The following is a 19547-nucleotide window of genomic DNA, read 5'->3' on the forward strand; positions in this document are numbered from 1 at the left end:
TAGACCTTAAAAATATCTTATCTTTGCAGCCACTTGCCTACACACAGCATCACCGCCCATCCGATGGTGACCATTCGGATCAGTGACAGGCAGAGGCTCATCCAGCCCTACATTCACAACTATGCTTGGCTGCTCTTTGCGGCCCTGGCCCTCTACAGTGCCCACCTGGCTAACACAGAGGAAGTGGACGGCGAGAAGCTGGATCCCCAGGCCCGCAGCAGTGCTGCCACCCTGCGGAGCCAGTGCATGCAGCTTGTGGGGGACTGTCTGATGAAGGCTCACCAGGGAAAAGGTATTGTTCCTCCTGCACCAAGACCGGGAGGTCTTCATCTGCCTGTGAAGGAAAGGCCTCAACAACAGTGTCATGTTCAGTTTAGCAGCAGTGAAATCCACTTTTCTACAGGAGATGCTCACCCTGGTGTGGAGCTTACTTTTAAATTCTTAAGTGTATTGGAGAAACATTGACAATAAAGTAGCATTAAGAGGCTAGGGAGATAGTATAGATAGCTTGAAGAGATAGTACAATAGATAGCCTGAGAGATAGTATAGATAGCATGCATCTGACCAAGTTCAATTCCTGACACCACTTGGCCACTGGGGGAAGCTCTGGAGATTTCCAGCACCACACTGATGGCCTTAGTGGCCCCCACCATCACAGCACCACGTTTTTGGACCTAACACTGAACCATTGGCCCAGTTGGCCTAATATTGTAAGGAGTAGCCTTAAGGCCCTTGAGCATTACTTAGGATCCTCTCCTAAATAAGTAGCATTTAGTTTCTCTAAAAAATATTTGCATGATCTATATTGCAAACCATAATGCCCAAAAGTAGAGAGAGAGTATGGGGGAAGAGACGGGGAAGATTAAAAAGAGGGGAGTAATGCTGGGGATATTGGTGGTGGAGAATGTGCACTTGTAGAGGAATGGGTGTTCAATCATATGACTGAAATTCAAATATGAAAGTTTTATAACTATCTCATGGTGATTCAATAAAAAAAGAAAAGTTTTAAAGAAACTGCTTTAGCAAAAAGGTAAATAATAAAAACATGAATCTACATAAAAATATTTGCATGAAAATATTAATAACTAAAAGTCATTGTTAGTATGTGGGGTGTTTGGGGTTTTTTTTTTTTTTTTTGGTGGTGGTGGTGGTGGGGAACACCCGCAGTGCTGAATAGAGACTCCTAGCTCTATGCATGGGGGTCACTCGTGGAAATGCTCAAGGAACTATGTGGTGCCAGGGATCAAACTGGGGTGGGCCACATGCAAAACAAGTACCATAATCCCTATACTATCTTTCCTGTGCAGTATTTAGAGTATTTGGTATTTACATCTACCAGTTGTAATTTTGCTGAGAGAATATAGCCCTTTTTATTTTACTCTTATTTAACTCTTTTTACTTTACTAACCTGGGGTACAAATATATTCTAGATAAGAGCTATTTGCCACTAAAATAGTTTAACAAAATGCATAGATGATTTTGACTTTATACTCAGGAGGGCTAAGGAGAAGATAATCTGAATGTTAAACTTCTAAGATATTCTGGTTTCATTCAGAATAATGGACTCCCCATTCTTGCATAAAGAGAATTCAGTAGTTAATCATATTTAGTAGTAGGTGGATCACACCTGTTCTTTAGAGCTAGTTTTCTATCCCTTTGCTAGTAAGAATACAGAAATTTAATTTAATAAGGCTACTGTAAATATTTAATATTTATACCTTTCTATATATATATATATATATAATCCTTTGTATCTTTTTTTTTTGTTAATGAAGTACAAGTATCCTTCACTAGCTCCTTTACTGTCTAAGGTTAATTTGGGTACCCAGATAGGATGGGATTAAGACTCATCATTTAAGGTTTGTGGAGGTCAATCATGTCTCCATATTATGCACAGTGATGATTAGCATTTACAGGAAATTATAATAAAATTTTTAAAACATTCTCTGGTTTGCTTTCCATATAGGTCTTAAAGCTCTAGCTCTTCTTGGTATATTGCCAGATGGAAACTTTGCCTCAGAAAACCAGGCCCCATCAGCCACAGTACCCACCAAAACATCAGAGGACCAGCTAAAGAAAACTGTGCCAGCTGCTGAGGAGCCATCAGACTCAGGCCTGTCTGTGCAGTGCAACGTAAGTACCAGTTTTTTTCCATGCAGACCTTTCAGAGAAAGCATTCATTCACACTAGAGGACAGAGTAACTAGGTTAAGGCCACAGCATTAACCCAAGTTGCCTGGGTTCCGATCTATGCTGTCAGACCTTGGCACATTATCACAATCTCTTCCCTTCCTTTTTCTTATATTAAATGGGAACGTTGACACTACCTGTTCCATAGTGTTGTGAGTCACACGCATTCAGCAATGTATGTGTTGAAAGTGTAATGTATAGAAAGTGCTTAAAACAGTGGATAGTAAGTTCCTATTCCTGGAACTTCTATTTCCTGCCTTCTAGTGGTTTTTGTTAAGGATTGAACAAGATTGTACATCTGAAGGGACTCTTTCCTTATCCATGGTAAAAACTATGGTATGTGATGTTAATTTTATGTTCAGCCAACAACTAGATGATATTAAATGCTATTTAGCCAATAGGCACCAGTAACTTACATTTGGACAGAAGAACCTTTCTGAATCCAAGTGTAACCTTTGATAGATTCTGTTGCGGTATCCAAGTGCTCAGACGCAGTGTGCGAAGATCATGCACTTTCCTTCACTGCCAGGTGCATTGGACAACAGAACCACATTAGGTGCATGCAGGAGCTACAGGGATCTAACTCACCTTACACATACAAGAGAAGTCCTTTGTTACTACTGAGCAGACCCTGGGCCCCCAAGGAATGAGTCACATCTTCTAATACAATTTAGAAGTATTTGAAGAGCCAGAGAGATTATTCACAGATAGTTTATGATTTGAATGCAGGAGACCTGGGTTCAGTCCCAGTCACGTCACCATATGGTCCCCAGTGTGCTGAGCCACAATTAGGCCCCCAGCATCACTGGGTAAGGCCCCTAAACCAAAAATAAATGTTCTTTTGGGGGCTAGGGATGTGTTTTAGTGGTAAAGCATATGCCTTGTATACACTGAGACCTGGGTTAAATTCCCAGCACCACAAAAAAAAAATTGTTTTCTTAATTGTATAAACCGTAATTATTTTTTGTACTGATTGCTTTGTTTTTAGGGAGAAAGAGATATTAATAAGGAAACCAGACCTTCAGATTGCAAGAAGAAAAATAAGGCAGATGAAGGTATATTGGTAACAAAGCAGACTCAAATTTCAGACTCTACTGCAGATGCCAACACAGCTACAGAACTTCCAGGTAAAGACTATTTGACAACTGCCTTTGTCTATTTCATCTTAAAATGTCCACATACCCACAGCTGTTTGTTACACAATTTAGAATTGTCTGGCAATAAAAGATGCATGATTTTTCAGTTGTTTCACATGAATCAGATAGTATTTGAGTAGTTATCTTTCTTCTCTGCTTTTCTCCCTTACTGAGTACCTCTTATTTGCCAAACATTACTCACTCTTGGAGATGAACAGAATCCCAATTAGAGAAAGCATAATTCCTGCCCTTATGAAACTCATAGTATGAGAGAGCTTAAGACAGTTGCAAATACCTGGGGTGATGTATGGTTTTGTCCAGAAGAGAGGTATAAGTGGGTCTTCGTGGTGAATGCTATCTCTCTGGTACAGATTTGTGTCCACAAATTTGTATCTTTTTATTTATTTATTTATTTATTGAATCACTGTGGGAAAGGTTACAAAGCTTTCAGGTTTAGGTCTCAGTCATGCAAATATCAAACACATTTCCCTTTACCAATACTTATTTTTTACCATGAAGAACCCCAATAAAACCCCACCCCCCACCCCTCCCAGTCCCTGTGAGGCAGATGAATTCTAGTTAACACTCTATCTGCTTTGATTAGATTCATTGTTTCAATAAAAGATTCACCACTATTATTTAGAGTTTAACCCCCCTCCCCTCCCCAAAATCAGACATGCTGAAAAAGCATTGTGACGTGATTTGCTTTCTACAGCTGGGTTCAAGAATTAAATGTTGGTTTTGGATTTCTGCTATTTTACTTATTGACCCTGGAAGTATTTCTACTGAAAGTCAGATAGTTCAGAAATTGGTTTCTGTGCTCTGGAGTCATGGCCGTGCTGGAGAGCCGCTAGTGGGGGGCAACTGGTGGCCTCGGTAGGGCGTGAAGGGCGGACCGAAACGCCCCCCTTCCCATGAGGTTTTAGTCGCCCCCACACCCCCAACTCATACCTGCTGTCCACAGGGCTCCCATGCGGCCGCCATCTTTCTTTCCAGAGAAGAGAGGGCGAATGGGGCAACACCCTTTCCCCTCCGGGCAGACATGATGGCCTGGATTAACGCATAGTCCTTTCACTTTTCTGCTCCTAGCTGCTGGGTTCTACATTAAGTCCTTGTGCTTCTGGGGCTGTGGCCGTGCTGGAGAGCCGCTCGTGGGGGGCAACTGGTGACCTCAGTAGGGCATGAAGGACGGACCGGAACGCCCCCCTTCCCATGAGGTTTTAGTTGCCCCCACACCCCTGGCTCATACCTGCTGTCCACAAGGCTCCCATGCGGCCGCCATCCTTCTTTCCAGAGAAGAGAGGGCGAATGGAAATTTGTATCTTTTGAAGGAGGTGCTTTAGGGAATCTTGAATGTGCTAGATGGGATGTGTGGTCGGGAAGGACCCAACAAGACAGAAAGAGCAGCATGAACAATAACTCCAGTATTAGGACCCCCACTCCCTGATGCATATAGAGGAGAAGTACTTTTGTCAAATGTGCAGGGATGGAAATGGGGCATTGGAGGTGAAGCTGGAGATGCCATGGGACACTGCTGCAGAGTCTTGGATACTGCCTGAGAATAGCGTGGCAAGAGCAGAGAAGTGTTTTAGGAAGATGCATTAGTAGAGAGCCATAAGTGCTGTGACTCGCCAGATCTTTCCTAAGTTTTTCCTCTGTGGTAGAGCCAGACTGGGTATCTTATGTCCTGCTCTGACTGTGGGACCAGCTCTCAGAAGCGGCTGATAGTTGTCTCTAAGTATACATAAATGTAAGTTTCAGAAAATAGTTTGATACTCCACATTAACTCAGCTTATTGAAATTCCCTCTGATTCCCCTGTAAAGTAATATGCAGGTTCACATGCAGTTTGTTCGTTTATTGCTCTGTCCTAGAAACATTTCTAGATTTCTCAGGTATATCAATATGCTTGAGATAAATCACCAAAAAAAGAAAGAAAAGAAAAAAAAGAACTAGAAGATAGGCAATGAGCAATCAATATTAATGATTTGGTATCTTAAAAGTTGATCAAATGCTCAAGTGGAGTAAAATCAGAGGATGGAGGATATCAATAGTGTTGGAGGGTTGGGTGGGCATCTACTAAGTCCTTCTGCATCTAACTCAAGTGATACCGGTAGCCCCACTTGAGAAGAGGACATCTGTAGAAAAGTGAGCATAGGTTTTGAAAACCCTCGCTTCATTCTGTAGCACCCGAGGGACAATGAAGCAGGTTCTTTGCCTTCTTATACATAAAACTTGGTAAATTCTGGATGTTTGGTGTTTTAACTCCAGATGCTGAAAATTCAGAGGAGTCACCTCAGAAGACCATTGAAGAAAAGGCAGTCACTCCAGACCCTGAGCAAGTATTTGCTGAGTGTTCCCAGAAGAGAATTTTGGGACTACTAGCAGCCATGTTGCCTCCCTTATGGATGGTAAGAGAATTAATGGCTTTATAAAAAGAGAAGTAATACTATATCTAGAAAAAATGGAGGGAGCCTTATACTTAATCGCCGTCATTTGTGTACCCCTGAGGGATGGATTGTGAATTACAAATTATTTTCTATTTTTTATTTGTTTGCTTGTTCGTTTGGGTCTTGGGGCCACACCCACTAGTGCTCAGGGTTACTCCTGGTAGTACTCAGGGTCCCAAGTGGTACCAGGGATCAAGCCAGGGTGAGCTGCATGCAAGGCAAGTCCTTTATCTTTGTACTATCTCTTTAACCATGTTCCTGTTCTATTAGTCTGATAATTTTCTAGGTTGTTTTTGTTTGTTTGTTTTTTCAATTAACAATGATCAAAGAAAGAATAGCTAAAATAGAATTTCCCAAGTTGTTGGCACTTTGGGGAAGGGAATTAAACCCATTGTTTGATCTCCGGAGTTCTGGGTCAAAGAATTTTTTTAGTAGAAGTTTGCCAAGAGGTGCTCAGACTCAGGGGAATCAACCTCACATAGGAATCTAGATTGATTTACAAATCAGTCATAACACACAGGAGCAGATGTATGGCAGGAAATGAGTATGTGTTTTCTCTTGGTTCATTAATTTACTATGTAGAAGACTGCATAGTAGATCAGAAGGTTTTCTGGTGTGTGTGGAATTATAGTGAGAAATATAGGGTGTTTTGAAGATGTATTTCCATCGAGTTGAATGAATTGACCACATTCTGCACCAGTTCTGTGTGGGTAGATGGTGTTGTGCCCCTGAAATCAGCACCCTCGGGTGGACAGGGAAGTCAACTCTTGTCAAAATAGCCTCATGAGTAGATTCAGATTTTATATCTCTGGTAGGAATATCATAGTCATGGTGCTGCATTCTCACTGCAATGTGTCAGAAAGAACACAGTTTTCTAGTACTTCTTGAAGTGTCCCTTCTCTAACCCTGAAATCAGCCATTTCTCTAAGTTACTTGACTCTCAGACAGTGATGTCTATTTTTTAAATTTATGATAGCACAGCGGGTAGGGCATTTGTCTTGCAAGCAGCCGACACGGGTTCGATTCCTCTGTCTCTCTCGAAGAGCCCAGCAAGATACCAAGTGTATCCTGCCCTCATGGCAGAGCCTGGCAAGCTCCCTGTGGCATATTCGATATGCCAAAAACAGTAGCAAAAAAGTCCCGAAATGGAGACGTTACTGGTGCCCACTCCAGTAAATCGATGAACAACGGGACTACAGTGCTACTTATTTATTGGTTTTTCAGGCCACAAGCATCAGTGCTCAGGGATCACTCCTGGTAGGACTCAAGGGACTGTATGGTGTGCTGGGTATTAAACCCAGGTCGACCATGTACAAGGCAAATACCTTACCCACAATACTATTTCTTCAGCCCCAGTAATCATTTTTGAGGGGTAAGTGGGTATCACACCCAGTGGTGTTCAGGACTTATTACTGGCTTTGTACACTGTGGGTGCTTGGGGTACTATTTTGGGTGCCATTGTTAGAACCCAGGTCAGCAGCATATAAGGCAAGTGCCTTATCCATTGTACTGTCTCTCCAGCCCTTACAATCTTTTTTTATTCTCAATAACTTTTTGTTTCCATATTATACATTCAGTGCCCTCACTGAGATAGCAACTCAAAAAGTTTTAATGTTCGGTTGTATGTATGTATGTATGTATGCCCTAGGCATTCTACCTAATGGTGTTTATAGTAATAAGGAATTGGAAACAGAAAAAGTATCTAGCAATAGGAAATCAATTATATTTTAATTATGATATGCAGTTGTACACAGCCATTCAAATGACTGAAGAGCTCTATTTTTATTGGCTTCTAAAAGTAGCATAGTATTCTAATGGGGAACAGTAAGTTGCAGAGTTGATCAAAATAAAAAATTTAAATTAAATTTTATCTATATGTAAATAAGCATAGAAAAGGATTGACAGACTACCAGTCTGCTAATGTTTATTGTCTCCTGGTCACAGTGGTAGAGAAGGGAATGGTTTCGGGGAGTTTTAAATTTTATGTATTCTGAAGTATTTTAATTCATTTATTTTTCTTTTATCCATCCTTTTGGGCCAAACCTGGTGGTACTTAGAGCTTACTCCTGGTTCTATGCTCAGGGATCAGTCCTGGCAGAGCTGGAGGGACCAACCATATGCAGTGCCAGGGATCAAACCTGGGTTGGATATGTGCAAGGCATGCACCATACCTTACCTACTATACTGTCTTTCTGGTTCTTGGATTCTTTTGTAATGGACATACTGGGGCAGGGGGTTCTGTTTATTTTTCAGGATGAAGGGAGTATTGGGGGCTTGAGAGATAGATCATGCAATCAGCTGACTGACCCCAATTTAGTCCCCAGCACTACATAGTGCACCAGGCCTCAGCAGGTGCAACCCTGGAGGCCCCAGGCATCACTGGGCAGCCCAGGAAATCCCCAGCAGGCCTGAGGAGTGCCACATCCTTGGACCCTCCATTTAGAAGACCAAAAAAGGTGGGAGGGGCAGAAATTGGAATGTAAGATTATACCTGAGAATGTTTATATCACAATGCATTATATATGCATTTGTACATTGTACATGCAAGGTATTTGTCATACCTTCATATAGTTTCTTTGGGGCCAGGGAGATACTCAAAGGGACAGAATGCGTGCCTTAAATGTGTCAGGCTCCAGTTTGATCCCTGGCACCAGATGGCCCACCAGTCTTTTCTGGGTATAGTGCTGGTAGCCTCCAAGTACCACCATTTGTGACACAAAGCATCAGGCCTATTCTGCTAGGTCAAGGATTACCAGAAGTAGCCTATAGGTCCCTAACTTCCCCAAATAATGGTACATGTAGAGTAAGAGTGTTTAGCTGGTATGGTTACCTGGATTATGTACTGAATAGATTTTTCTTCCTCTCTTGGCAGGATCCTACGATTCCCCTTGTAGACCTGGAGCATGTCCTCCCGCTCATGTTTCAGGTTGTCATCTCAAACGCAGGTCACCTGAATGAAACTTACCACCTCACTCTGGGTCTTCTTGGCCAGTTAATTATCCGCCTTTTACCAGCAGAGGTAGATGCTGCAGTAATCAAAGTCCTCTCAGCCAAACACAACCTGTTTGCAGCAGGGGACAATTCTGTAGTGCCTGATGGCTGGAAGACCACCCACCTGCTTTTCAGCCTGGGAGCTGTGTGTCTAGACAGGTAACCATCCCCACTCTTCCCACTCTCCTAACTCTGTGGTTCTGGGATCAAACCTGGGATATTCACCTAGGTCAGGTGTAAGTTGCTCTGCTGAGCCACTTCTCAGCCCTAGTGTTCATTTCTCTAGGTCTTGCTGTTGATTAATTTTATCATACTACAGAGCAGTTGTCTGAATTGTTGAGAGAATAGAATTTATTTTATTAGAAATGTTGACAACTAACACTAAGTCATACTTAAATTTCACATTAAAATAACTGATTCTCAGCCGGTATTCTGGTTTGTTTTTCCTGAGAACAAAAAATAGGCCTTAGGTTGAAGGAAAAAAAAAACACTGTTTTCATTATAAAAATAATGCCTACATTACAAAATTTAGAAGTCAGAAAGAGAGGTGGGGGAAAAATCAACTGGATTACACTGTGTTAATGCACCTGGTATTTTTGTTTGTGTGTTTATTTGGGTTGGTTTTTTTTTCCAGATAATATGTAGCACTTTCCTCTCATTGTTCATCAATTTGCTCGAGTGGGCACCAGTAACATCTCCATTGTGAGACTTGTTACTGTTTTTGGCATATCAAATATGCCACCGGGAGCTTGCCAGGCTCTGCTGTGCAGGCAGGATATTCTCGAGAGCTTGCCAGGCTCTCCAAGAGGGACAGAGGAACCGAACCTGGGTCAGCCACGTGGAAGGCAAACGCCTTGTTGGAGGGGCAGGATTCTAATGCTCCTGGTGTTTCAGTATTCTTCCTTCCAAGGTTTTTTTTTCTGTGTGTGAATGTGAGTGTCCATGTATGTACATATTCATTTGATTTTATATGTATGTGTGTGTGTGCACGCGCATGTATGTGTTTAAACTAGTTGTAGATTGAGTGTAGCACAGGCCTGATTTTTTCTTTACCATTGTATGAAAAGCATCATTCCATAGGATAGTTTGAAGCTTGTTATTGAACAACTTGTCATGCCTTTGGGCCTGCCTTGAAGCGTAATGAGCTCTAATGAGTTGAGTTTAGAACCTGTGCATTGTCCCTGATGATACTCTTGTCTTCCAGCCGGGTGGGCTTGGACTGGGCATGCTCCATGGCAGAGATCCTGCGGTCTCTCAATAATGCCCCACTGTGGCGTGACGTCATTGCCACCTTCACTGACCACTGCATCAAGCAGCTGCCTTTCCAGCTGAAGCATACCAACATCTTCACCCTCCTTGTGCTGGTCGGGTTTCCCCAGGTACATCTCTCTCAAGGTCTGCTCACCTCTCTTCATCTTCCCCACATACAGGAAAGTCCCTGTAGTATATATCTTAAAAGTTTTGTTTCTTCAGTCATGTAATTTTCTTTTACAGTCAGTAGTGGTATATTTTCAAGATTATGAAACAGTTTTGTAAACTTGAAATTTTTGTCATGGGCCACATGTGGTATTTAGGGCATTATTCCTGGCTCTGTTCAGGAGGAACCCTGAGAGTACTTGAGGGACCATATATGGTACTAGGGATAGGTTGGCCACATAGAAGGCAAGTGTCTTAACCCATAACCCATATATAACCCATATATAACCTATATATATTCTCTCAGACCCTTACACTTGAATTCTTAGCAACTTAGTAATTTGTTTCATTTTATAAAGTCAAGCCAGTGATTGACTTTGATTAATAGATAACTATGTATTAAATCACAAAGTATTTAAGAATATGATTTTTTTTTTTACTTTGGCATCATTTTCAGTTTTTGTGTTTTTGGTGGATTTTTGTTTTATATTTGTGTTGGGGCCACAACTATATATCAAACCCGGGTTGGTCACATACAAGGCAAGCACCCTAACCACTATGCTATCTTGTTTCTAATTCTCCTGTCTCTCAACTGAGACTACGACATCTTTTTTAAAACGGCTTCATGCAGCATCCCTTACATCTCTTTTCACTTGGCCTGTGCCAGGTTCTGGATCAAAGATGAGAAGCCTTCTTTGAGTGCTTGCTGAAGTCAGAGGTACAAGTGAAACAGACTAGACCAAGCGCACTTTTCTGTCTCAGTGTCCCATTAAGTTGCCTCTCCAATTTCTCTCTTTCATTCTAGGTCCTCTGTGTGGGGACCCGCTGTGTTTATACGGATAATGCCAATGAACCACATAACGTAATCATCTTGAAGCACTTTACTGAGAAAAACAGGGCTGTGATCGTCGATGTCAAAACTCGGAAAAGGAAAACAGGTTCCACGCATATTTTTTTTTTTAAGAATAGGAAAAATACATGTAATCTCTAGGTTGCATACCCTTAAATTAATAAATAGCAGTTCTTGGGACTGGAGAAATAGCACAGCGGGTAGGGCGTTTGCCTTGTATGCGGCTGACCCGGGTTCATTTCCCAGCATCCCATATGGTGTCCCCTGAGCACCGCCAGGAGTAATTCCTGAGTGCAGAGCCAGGAGTGACCTCTGTGCATTGTCGGGTGTGACCCAAAAAAGAAAAAAATAAATAAAATAAAGATCAGTTCTTGCCCCGATGCAATTAAGTTATAACTCACTGAACTGCTTTTTTTCCCTCCTATCCGAAATTATATGGTTGGCTTGGGATCATTTTAAAGGTATTTTTCTCTTTAGTTATTTCATCAGTGCTTGGATTGGTCACAAGTTTAGGTCCTCAACATTTAATCTTCCCTATTTGATGGTGTAATTTGTTTGCTTTTAAGTTCCCTTCTATTTTGGTTGTCACTGATACTGTTTTGTTCAAGTGATCAGGGATTGCACACACTGTTTGGTGTTTGGGGGGGGGGGGTGCACATTTTTCCTAAACAGCAGTTTCTTACCATTGGGATTGTATTTGGGTTAAACTCACAGCCTCACACTTGCAAGGCAGACACTCTACAACTGAGCTGTTCCAGGGCCCCCATTATTTGTTTTCTAATGGGCAATTTAAGTGTATCTTGGCATCGGCTACATGAATTTAATGTCAACAAGTTGTAGTGGCGTGCATGGCATCTTTCATTTTATCAGTTTGACACTGACAATAGATTGTGACCTTTTGACTTAATTTAACAACTTTAAACCTTCTGCAGTATCTAACAGTTATGGCCCAAGTCTGCTTCTGAAACAATTGCTTTTTTATTCAGCTCTAGCAGTGATCTGTTTTTGTGTAGGCGTGTGGAGGTTCTTTTTTTCCGCAGGTATATACAGTTGTTTCAGAATGATTTGTGAAACAATCTGCTTTTCCTTTATTGAATTTTCTTGGCACCTTTATTAAAATAATTGGCTAAAGTGCCAGAGTGATAATCCTTTTACACAGCCAACCTAGGTTCAATCCCTGGCATCCCATATCATCCCCCAGGCCTACTAGGTGTGATCTTTGAGTGCAGAACCAGGAGTAAGCCCTGAGCACTGCTGGATATGTCCCCAAAGCAAGCAAACAAAATCAGTAGTATATGTGTGTAAATAATTATGGATTCTATTATGTTTCATTTATCTGTATGTATCCTAACTCGAATACCACTCCATCTTCCCAAATCAGTGATTTGTGCTATCTTGAAGTCAAGGTCTCCAGGGATGGAAAGAGTTCAGTGGGCTGAGCACATACTTTGCATGCAGGAGGCCCAAGTTTGATCCCCTAGCAATGTTTTAAGTACCCCAAGCACCACCAGGTGCCACATCTGTCATAGAGCCAGGAGTAACCCTTGATCACTGCCAGGTGTGGCCTAGAAATGAAAAAAAAAAAAAGAAGCCAGGTCGTTCAACTTTGTTATTCTTTTGTAGAATTATTTTGACTATTCTTCTTCTTTTGCCTTTCTGTGTAAATTTTAGAGTCAGCTTGTCGTTTTCTATTAAAGGACCAGGAAGAATTAGCTGAAGAGGCCTTGAAGATAATTTTTGATCTGTGCCACTGCTTAGGCACTGAACACTTCCTTGGTCTAGTTCAGGTGGCCCCTGTACCATTAAGTCTGACCCTGATGGCCTCTAGCACTCCCCAGTGTGAACCTAAAAGGAAGCCTAGTGGATCTGTAATTGGCAATTTCCTGATTGTATAGATCGATTGGAGAAAAATGACAATACTGAGTCTTTTGACCCATGAGTATATTATACCTTGCTACTTATTTAGGGAACAAATTTAGGTATCATAAAGTTTAGTTTTTTAGATGCTTTCACTCTGCTTGGTATATCAGCTGCCTTCTCTCTTTCCTGGTTTTGGTAATTCTGTATCTTTTTTTTGTTTCCTAGACACCTAGACAAAGATTTATCTTCTTTTTTTTTCTGTAGTTCTAAGGATTGAGATTTATCTATTTTGTTTTTCAAAGGATCAGCTTTTGGTTTGAATAATTTCTACTTTTATCTACCTCTAATCTAATCTATCTAATTTCTACCTCTTAATTATTAATTTTGATATGTTACATTATCGTTTTTGTTAAGGTCTGCGTATTTTCTGTTTACCTTGTGAATTTATCTTTGTTCAGTGGATTATTTAGATTACAAATTTGGGGGCTGGAGAGATAGTGCAGGAGGTAAGGCATTTGTCTTACATGCGGCCGACCCAAGTTTGATCCTCGGTGTCCCATGTGGACCCCTGAACATTGCCAGGTATAGCCCCATAACAAAAAATAATGATTTACAAATATTTGAGGAAATATTCAAGATACCTTTCTGTTACTTGTTTCAAATTTAATTCCCTATAGTCAGAGAACATATTTTGAATGATTTCTATCCTATTGGGCTGGAGCGATAGCACAGCGGTAGGGCATTTGCCTTGCACGCAGCCAACATGGCCGACCCGAGTTCGATTCCTCCGCCCCTCTCAGAGAGCCCGTCAAGCTACCGAGAGTATCTCGCCCGCACGGCAAAGCCTGGCAAGCTCCCCGTGACGTGTTCGATATGCCAAACACAGTAACAACAATTCTCACAATGGAGATGTTACTGAGCCCACTCTAGCAAATCGATGGACAATGGGAGGATGGTGCTACAGTGCTATCCTATTATTATTACACCTTGTTTAGTGGTCATGGTTTTGTTTGGTCTGAAAAAGGTTCTGTGTGCTTTTTTGTTTTACCCCCTACCATATTTAGTGCCAAGATTGGAACCAGTGTCATTGACTGCAGCTTCATGATAGTCAAGCACTTTCGTTCTGTATCTTCAATACCACTTTCACATCTACTAGTGGGAAAATATTCCTACCTCTGTATAAAGCCCCAGATCACTCTGCCGACTGATGCCTTATAGCTCCCCCCATACTTGGGCAGATGAACAGTCAACAAAAGACTTGTGACTCTATAGAGAGGCTTCCTCCATTCTTTCTCTTCTTTCTGTGATGATTTGTCTCATCAGTTCTTTCTTGACTTCCCTGAACTCTGTTTCTGTCATCTAGTGAAACTCCTGGGCTCTGTTTGAATTTCTGCTCCCTGCCTTGCAGCTGCCATATTGTCTCCAAATCATTTGCACTATTTGAGGAGGCCCTTGGTTGGTGGATCTTGCCTCAGGGATTATATTCCTGCATTGCCTGTTGCCCAATGTTGCAAATAATTTCATGTTTTTCCATTGTTTGGTTGTTTAAGGTTGGAAAGAAAATCTGATTCCTCTTAATTTTTGTAAGTGTATTATATTTAAGAACTTCCTTTAACACCTCTGAAAACAGTCTGTGTGTGCACAGTAATTGGACTGTTAATTGCCTCTCTCGATTACGTAGTTGATATGTGACCTAGTATTATTATATTTGGGGTGAGGGAAGCCTGAGCCACACTTGGCTGTGCTCAGGGCCATTCCTAACTCTGCTCAAGGGTATCTCCGAGGGTTTGAACCTGGGGGGTGGGGGGGTCGGGAAAGAAGGCAAGTGTCTTAACCTCTTACTCTCTCTGGCTCCAATTATACAGCATTATTTTTATGCTGTTGTACGGATCTTGTTATTGTTGTTTTGTTTTTGTGCCATACCCAGAAATGCTCTGGGGTCACTCCTGGCTCTGCACTAAGAAATTACTCCTGGCAGTGCATGAGGGACCATATGGGATGCTGGGGATCAAACCCAACTTGGCTCTGTACAAGGCAAGCACCCTACCCACTATACTATCTCTTTGTCTCCTTGTGTGAGGATTTTAAATATAAATGGCTAAGATAGGAACCAGGGAGATTTGTGTTTGGGGTTCTTTATTGTTATTGTTATTATTATTGTTATTATTTTTGCTTTTTAGAACACACCCAGCAATGCTCAGGGATTGCTCCTGGCTCTGCACTCAGGAATTACTCCTGGCTATGCTCAGGGGAACATATAGGATGCTGGGAATCCACCCCGGGTCGGCCGCATGCAAGGCAAACGCCCTACCCACTGTGCTATCGCTCCTCCGCACCCCCCCCCAGACCCTCCCCCCAGGGGTTCTTTAGTTCTTACTGAGAAAGGCACAATTCCTAGGGAAGAAATTTTTTTTTAATTTTTTATTGAATCACCGTGAGATAAACAGTTACAAAGTTGTACATGATTGGGCTTCAGTCTTTTTTAACTCTTAAAAGAATATTTTTATTTTACATTTGGTAGTATTAAGCATTAACCAGAGTGTTGGTACCTTTCCCTTACTAACTATGGGTATCTGACAACACCTTTTAGTGAAGGACTACCAACTGGTCCAGAAAGGAGGACAGGAAAGCGGAGACTCTCAGGCCCGGCTGAGACAGTACTCCCAGCACTTTGCCTTCATTGCCAGTCACCTTCTACAAACCAGCATGGACAGCCATTGCCCCGAGGCTGTGGAAGCAACTTGGGTTCTGTCCCTCGCCCTCAAAGGATTATATAAAACATTAAAGGTAATGATGAGCCTCTTCCATTTGCTAGTAAATTTGGTTGTGACTTACTATCTGCCAGGAATTAAGCAGACTTGTTTTGATGAATGGCTAACCAAGGGATATTATTTTTATAAATGCTTGGGACGTCCCATAGGATAATTTCAAGGAAGAAACAAAATTTACAAAAACTAGTTATCTGTTATTTCATGGAATTAGGTACTGCTACTTCTAATGCAGCATTCATAACCCTCTTTACACCTGTGGGCTGGCAACCTGTCCATATATCAGTCTATGGACTGGCAGTCAGAACCACTGCAGTAGATCAGCTCCAGTCCATAGACCAGGAGTTGAAAACCACTGCTGTAAACGGCCATAACTTTAGAAGAGGAGAAGAAAAATGGACTAAAAAGTATCTCATTTCCCTCTGAATCACAGTTCCCTTCTGGCCCATCATAGGCAAAGACAGAGGAAAGAGTTAGGGGAGCTGGTCTCCAGTGGAATTGTGAATCGTGGCTGGAAGTCCAGGGGCAGAGGCAGACAAGCTGAAGAGAGGGCATGATTAGCATGGAGTCAAGAATCTTGACTCCTGAAAACATGATTCTTCTACCCGAGGGGTGCTGTTGAGTAGGAATGGATTTGGGGGTGTTGTTCCTAACAAAAAGAATGATTTCTTTGGGAAATTTGTGAGCCCCATGACTCTCTTAGCACCGGTGAGGAGACATTGAGGGACCCAGGCACCCAGGGAGACTGGACTAGATGGCATTTCAATTCTGGCCCACACATCTGCTCTTTGATGGACAAATCATGAGATTGATCACAAATTACAGTTGGTTTTGATCATTTATGTTATAGTAAGAAAGAAAAAAATAAGTTCCTAAGGGCAAAGGCCATTTCTATCTTTGTTGACTTTGGTAAATATTTGTTGAGCACCAAATACCAGATGGAACTGAGTAAGAGTATCGAACTTTAAAAAGGTCCTTGCTCTCCTGGAGCTCAACATCTGACTTGTAAGAAAGGCAACAGAAAGCCTACCAGCAAAACCAGCATGGACCCCAAAAAGCGTTTCTGAGGTCCAAACTGAGTTGGTAGACAAGAAGTCAGTTTTCAGGATAATGAGTAGAGCATTCATCCACAAAAGCTGGTGATGAGTTTCAGGATAGTGCTTCGGGAGGGAGGTGAGACAAGAAAAGCAGACGGGGAGCCTGAGGACTGAATCAGCCATGACTAGTGACTTGGGTTTGCACCTGAGGAGTAGTGAGACCCTTTGGAAGGCAGAGAGCTGGAGAGAGACAAGATTTTTATTTCTGGGCTAGAGAGTGCAGTGGGTAAAGCACTCACCTTGCATGGAGCCAACCCACATTCAATCCCCCCTGAGCACAGCCAGGTTTGGGCCCCCAAAAGCAAAACAAATCTTAGTTCTGTTTTTGGAGGGCATGTGGGGAACTCCTGGCAGTACTTGGAGAGCTTGGAGGTCTCTTCTAGCAGCTTTAGGATCCAGCAGTGCTGAGGCAGTGGATGAGGGGGCCATGTGATGCTAGGGATCACATCCGGCACCTTTTCTGCCAGTTAGACTCACATTCTCGTAACAACAAAACTTAGTCCTTAATATAGGATTAGGCAAGTAAAACACTGTGTTTCAGAAATAAGTGATTGAGTGAAAGAATTACAGGGGAACTGAGTCGACCTAGACTAGGACAGGTTCAGAGTTTTATCCTTCCTGTCAACTTTCTCACTAGTTGAGTCAGTTTGGGCTGCTGCTTACTCAGGCTGGCCTCTGAGAAAAACTCGCTTCTCCCCAAATGATCCATATATTCTTCATTCTGAGACAGTGACAAATTCTTCTTTTTCTGCTTTCAGGTTCAAGGTTTTCAAGAGGCCCATGCCACCTTCCTTCAGACTGATTTGCTAAAGCTGTTGGTGAAAAAGTGCAGCAAAGGGACTGGCTTCAGTAAAACGTGGCTCCTCCGGGACCTTGAAGTAAGCGACTGCTGCCTGGTGCAGCCCTTCTGCCTGGGAATCAATTGTCACTTGTCCTCCCGCGTGCATTCTCCTCTCCAGCTGTTAAGGCTGTGTCCTTTATCCGCCTTGCCTTCCAGAAATTGGAATGATTATTACACCTATCTTCCCCTGATGGGCTGGAGCAATAGCACAGCGGGTACGGCGTTTGCCTTGCACGCGGCCAACCCGGGTTTGATTCCTCCGTTCCCCTTGGAGAGCCCGGAAAACTACTGAGAGTATCCCTCCCACATGGCAGAGCCTGGCAAGGTCCCTGTGGCATATTCGATATGCCAAAAGTAGTAATAGCAAGTCTCGAAATGGAGACATTACTGGTGCCAGCTTGAGCAAATCGATGAACAATGGGAAGACAATGCTACAATCTTCCCCTGCCAAGGAAAATTAATTTGATGTTTATTGGGGGACAGAGCAATAGTACAGCCAGTAGGGCTCTTGCCTTGTACGCAGCTGACCTGAAATCAATCCCCGGCACCCCATATGGTCCACTAAGCCTCAACAGGAGTGATCCCTGAGCTCAGAGCCAGGAGAAAGCCCTTGCACAGTCAGGGGTGGTCCAAAAACCAAACAAATACTCTTAATACTATCATAAAAACATTGTAAGGGAAGTAATTTATGGAAACATGTACATAGTTGACCTTTACGTCATGGTTAAGTGTGCTTTGGAATTCTCATTAAAGTCCCTTTGAGCTAAAATCACTTTCTAAATTCGTCCTCACTTACATTTATTTTATGTAGCATTTTTGTTGATAATTCTCCTTTTATTACTGCTTCCCTAGGCCTTAGATTTCTCCTGGTAGAATTTCTGTGGTTTCCTGTGGAGTTTTGTATCAAGTGCCAGCTTCAGGTCCAGGAGTGTTTCTGCTATGTGGGAGAAGTGGTGAGCCAGCCATTCTCAGCCAGAGGAGGCCTCAATTAGAAAGGGCTTGTATTTGCCACAGGAGGATTTGGTTAAGTTTAAGGAAAATAGACTAAAACATCTTGGTGAATGACCTAGAGAATATTTGCACTTGTATTCTTTGGAAATAAAGTGTGTCTTTTGGGGGTTTGTTTGTTTGGGTTTTTGCCTTTGGGCCATACCCAGGATGCTTCTGGCTTATTCCTGGATCACTCCTGGCAGTGCTTGGGGGACCATATAGGTTGTCAGGCATCAAACCCTAGTCTGCCATGTGCAGGGCAAGCATTGTGCCATCTGTTTTCTCTCTCCAGTCCTCCCACCACCACCTTTCACCCTAGCCCCCCGTACCCCCAAAGCAATGTTAAGGAGGCCAGGGCATTTCCCATAAACAAATTCAGTGCGGCCTTGTGGATCTGTCAGTTCAGTACTCAAGCAATTTGATGCTACTCAGATCTGGTGGTGCTGGGGGATTTCAGGGCCATCAAGAAGTACCTAGAGGCACCTCTGCTCAGGAGGCCGCGTGGTGCCAGGGATTATATTTGATGTGTCTGCATGTTAGGCATTCCCATCAGTCCTCGGAGCTCTCTTCCTGCTGAATTGACATTTCTGGAAAAAAAAAGAAACAGAACCCAGAGTGATAGTATAGCAGGGTGTGGTGTTTGGCTTGCATGCAGCTGACTCAGGTTGATCCCCAGCACCCCATATGGTTCCCTGAGCTTGGTGGGTGTGATCCTTGAGGACAGAGCCAGAAGTAAGCCCTGAGCACTGCTGGGTGTGGCCTGAAAACAGACAGACAGGAAATAAAAACTACGAGTTTTACTCCCTAGACATAGTTGCCATTTTGTATATTTCCTTCTGCGTTTTGCCCTCTGTATTATATATATGGGCTGGAGCGATAGCACAGCGGGTAGGGCGTTCGCCTTACAAGCGGCCAACATGGCCGACCCGAGTTCGATTCCTCCGCCCCTCTTGGAGAGCCC

At 42.6% G+C, this 19547-nt stretch overlaps 1 protein-coding gene across 1 annotated transcript in view; it reads left to right on the forward strand.

Moving 5' to 3' along the window:
* Nucleotides 1-19547, forward strand: part of ZZEF1 (zinc finger ZZ-type and EF-hand domain containing 1) — a 144281-nt gene that overhangs the window by 105021 nt on the left and 19713 nt on the right. Inside the window, exons 36-44 of the mRNA XM_056127447.1 lie at nucleotides 30-292; nucleotides 1967-2133; nucleotides 3178-3316; nucleotides 5595-5734; nucleotides 8646-8923; nucleotides 9969-10143; nucleotides 10986-11118; nucleotides 15481-15677; nucleotides 17514-17633. Coding sequence (XP_055983422.1) covers nucleotides 30-292; nucleotides 1967-2133; nucleotides 3178-3316; nucleotides 5595-5734; nucleotides 8646-8923; nucleotides 9969-10143; nucleotides 10986-11118; nucleotides 15481-15677; nucleotides 17514-17633 — 1612 coding nt within the window. The remainder of the gene's footprint in view (nucleotides 1-29; nucleotides 293-1966; nucleotides 2134-3177; nucleotides 3317-5594; nucleotides 5735-8645; nucleotides 8924-9968; nucleotides 10144-10985; nucleotides 11119-15480; nucleotides 15678-17513; nucleotides 17634-19547) is intronic.

Source organism: Sorex fumeus, unplaced genomic scaffold, assembly GCF_029834395.1.
Source record: "Sorex fumeus unplaced genomic scaffold, SorFum_2.1 ptg000063l, whole genome shotgun sequence".
NCBI classification, from domain to species: domain Eukaryota; kingdom Metazoa; phylum Chordata; class Mammalia; order Eulipotyphla; family Soricidae; genus Sorex; species Sorex fumeus.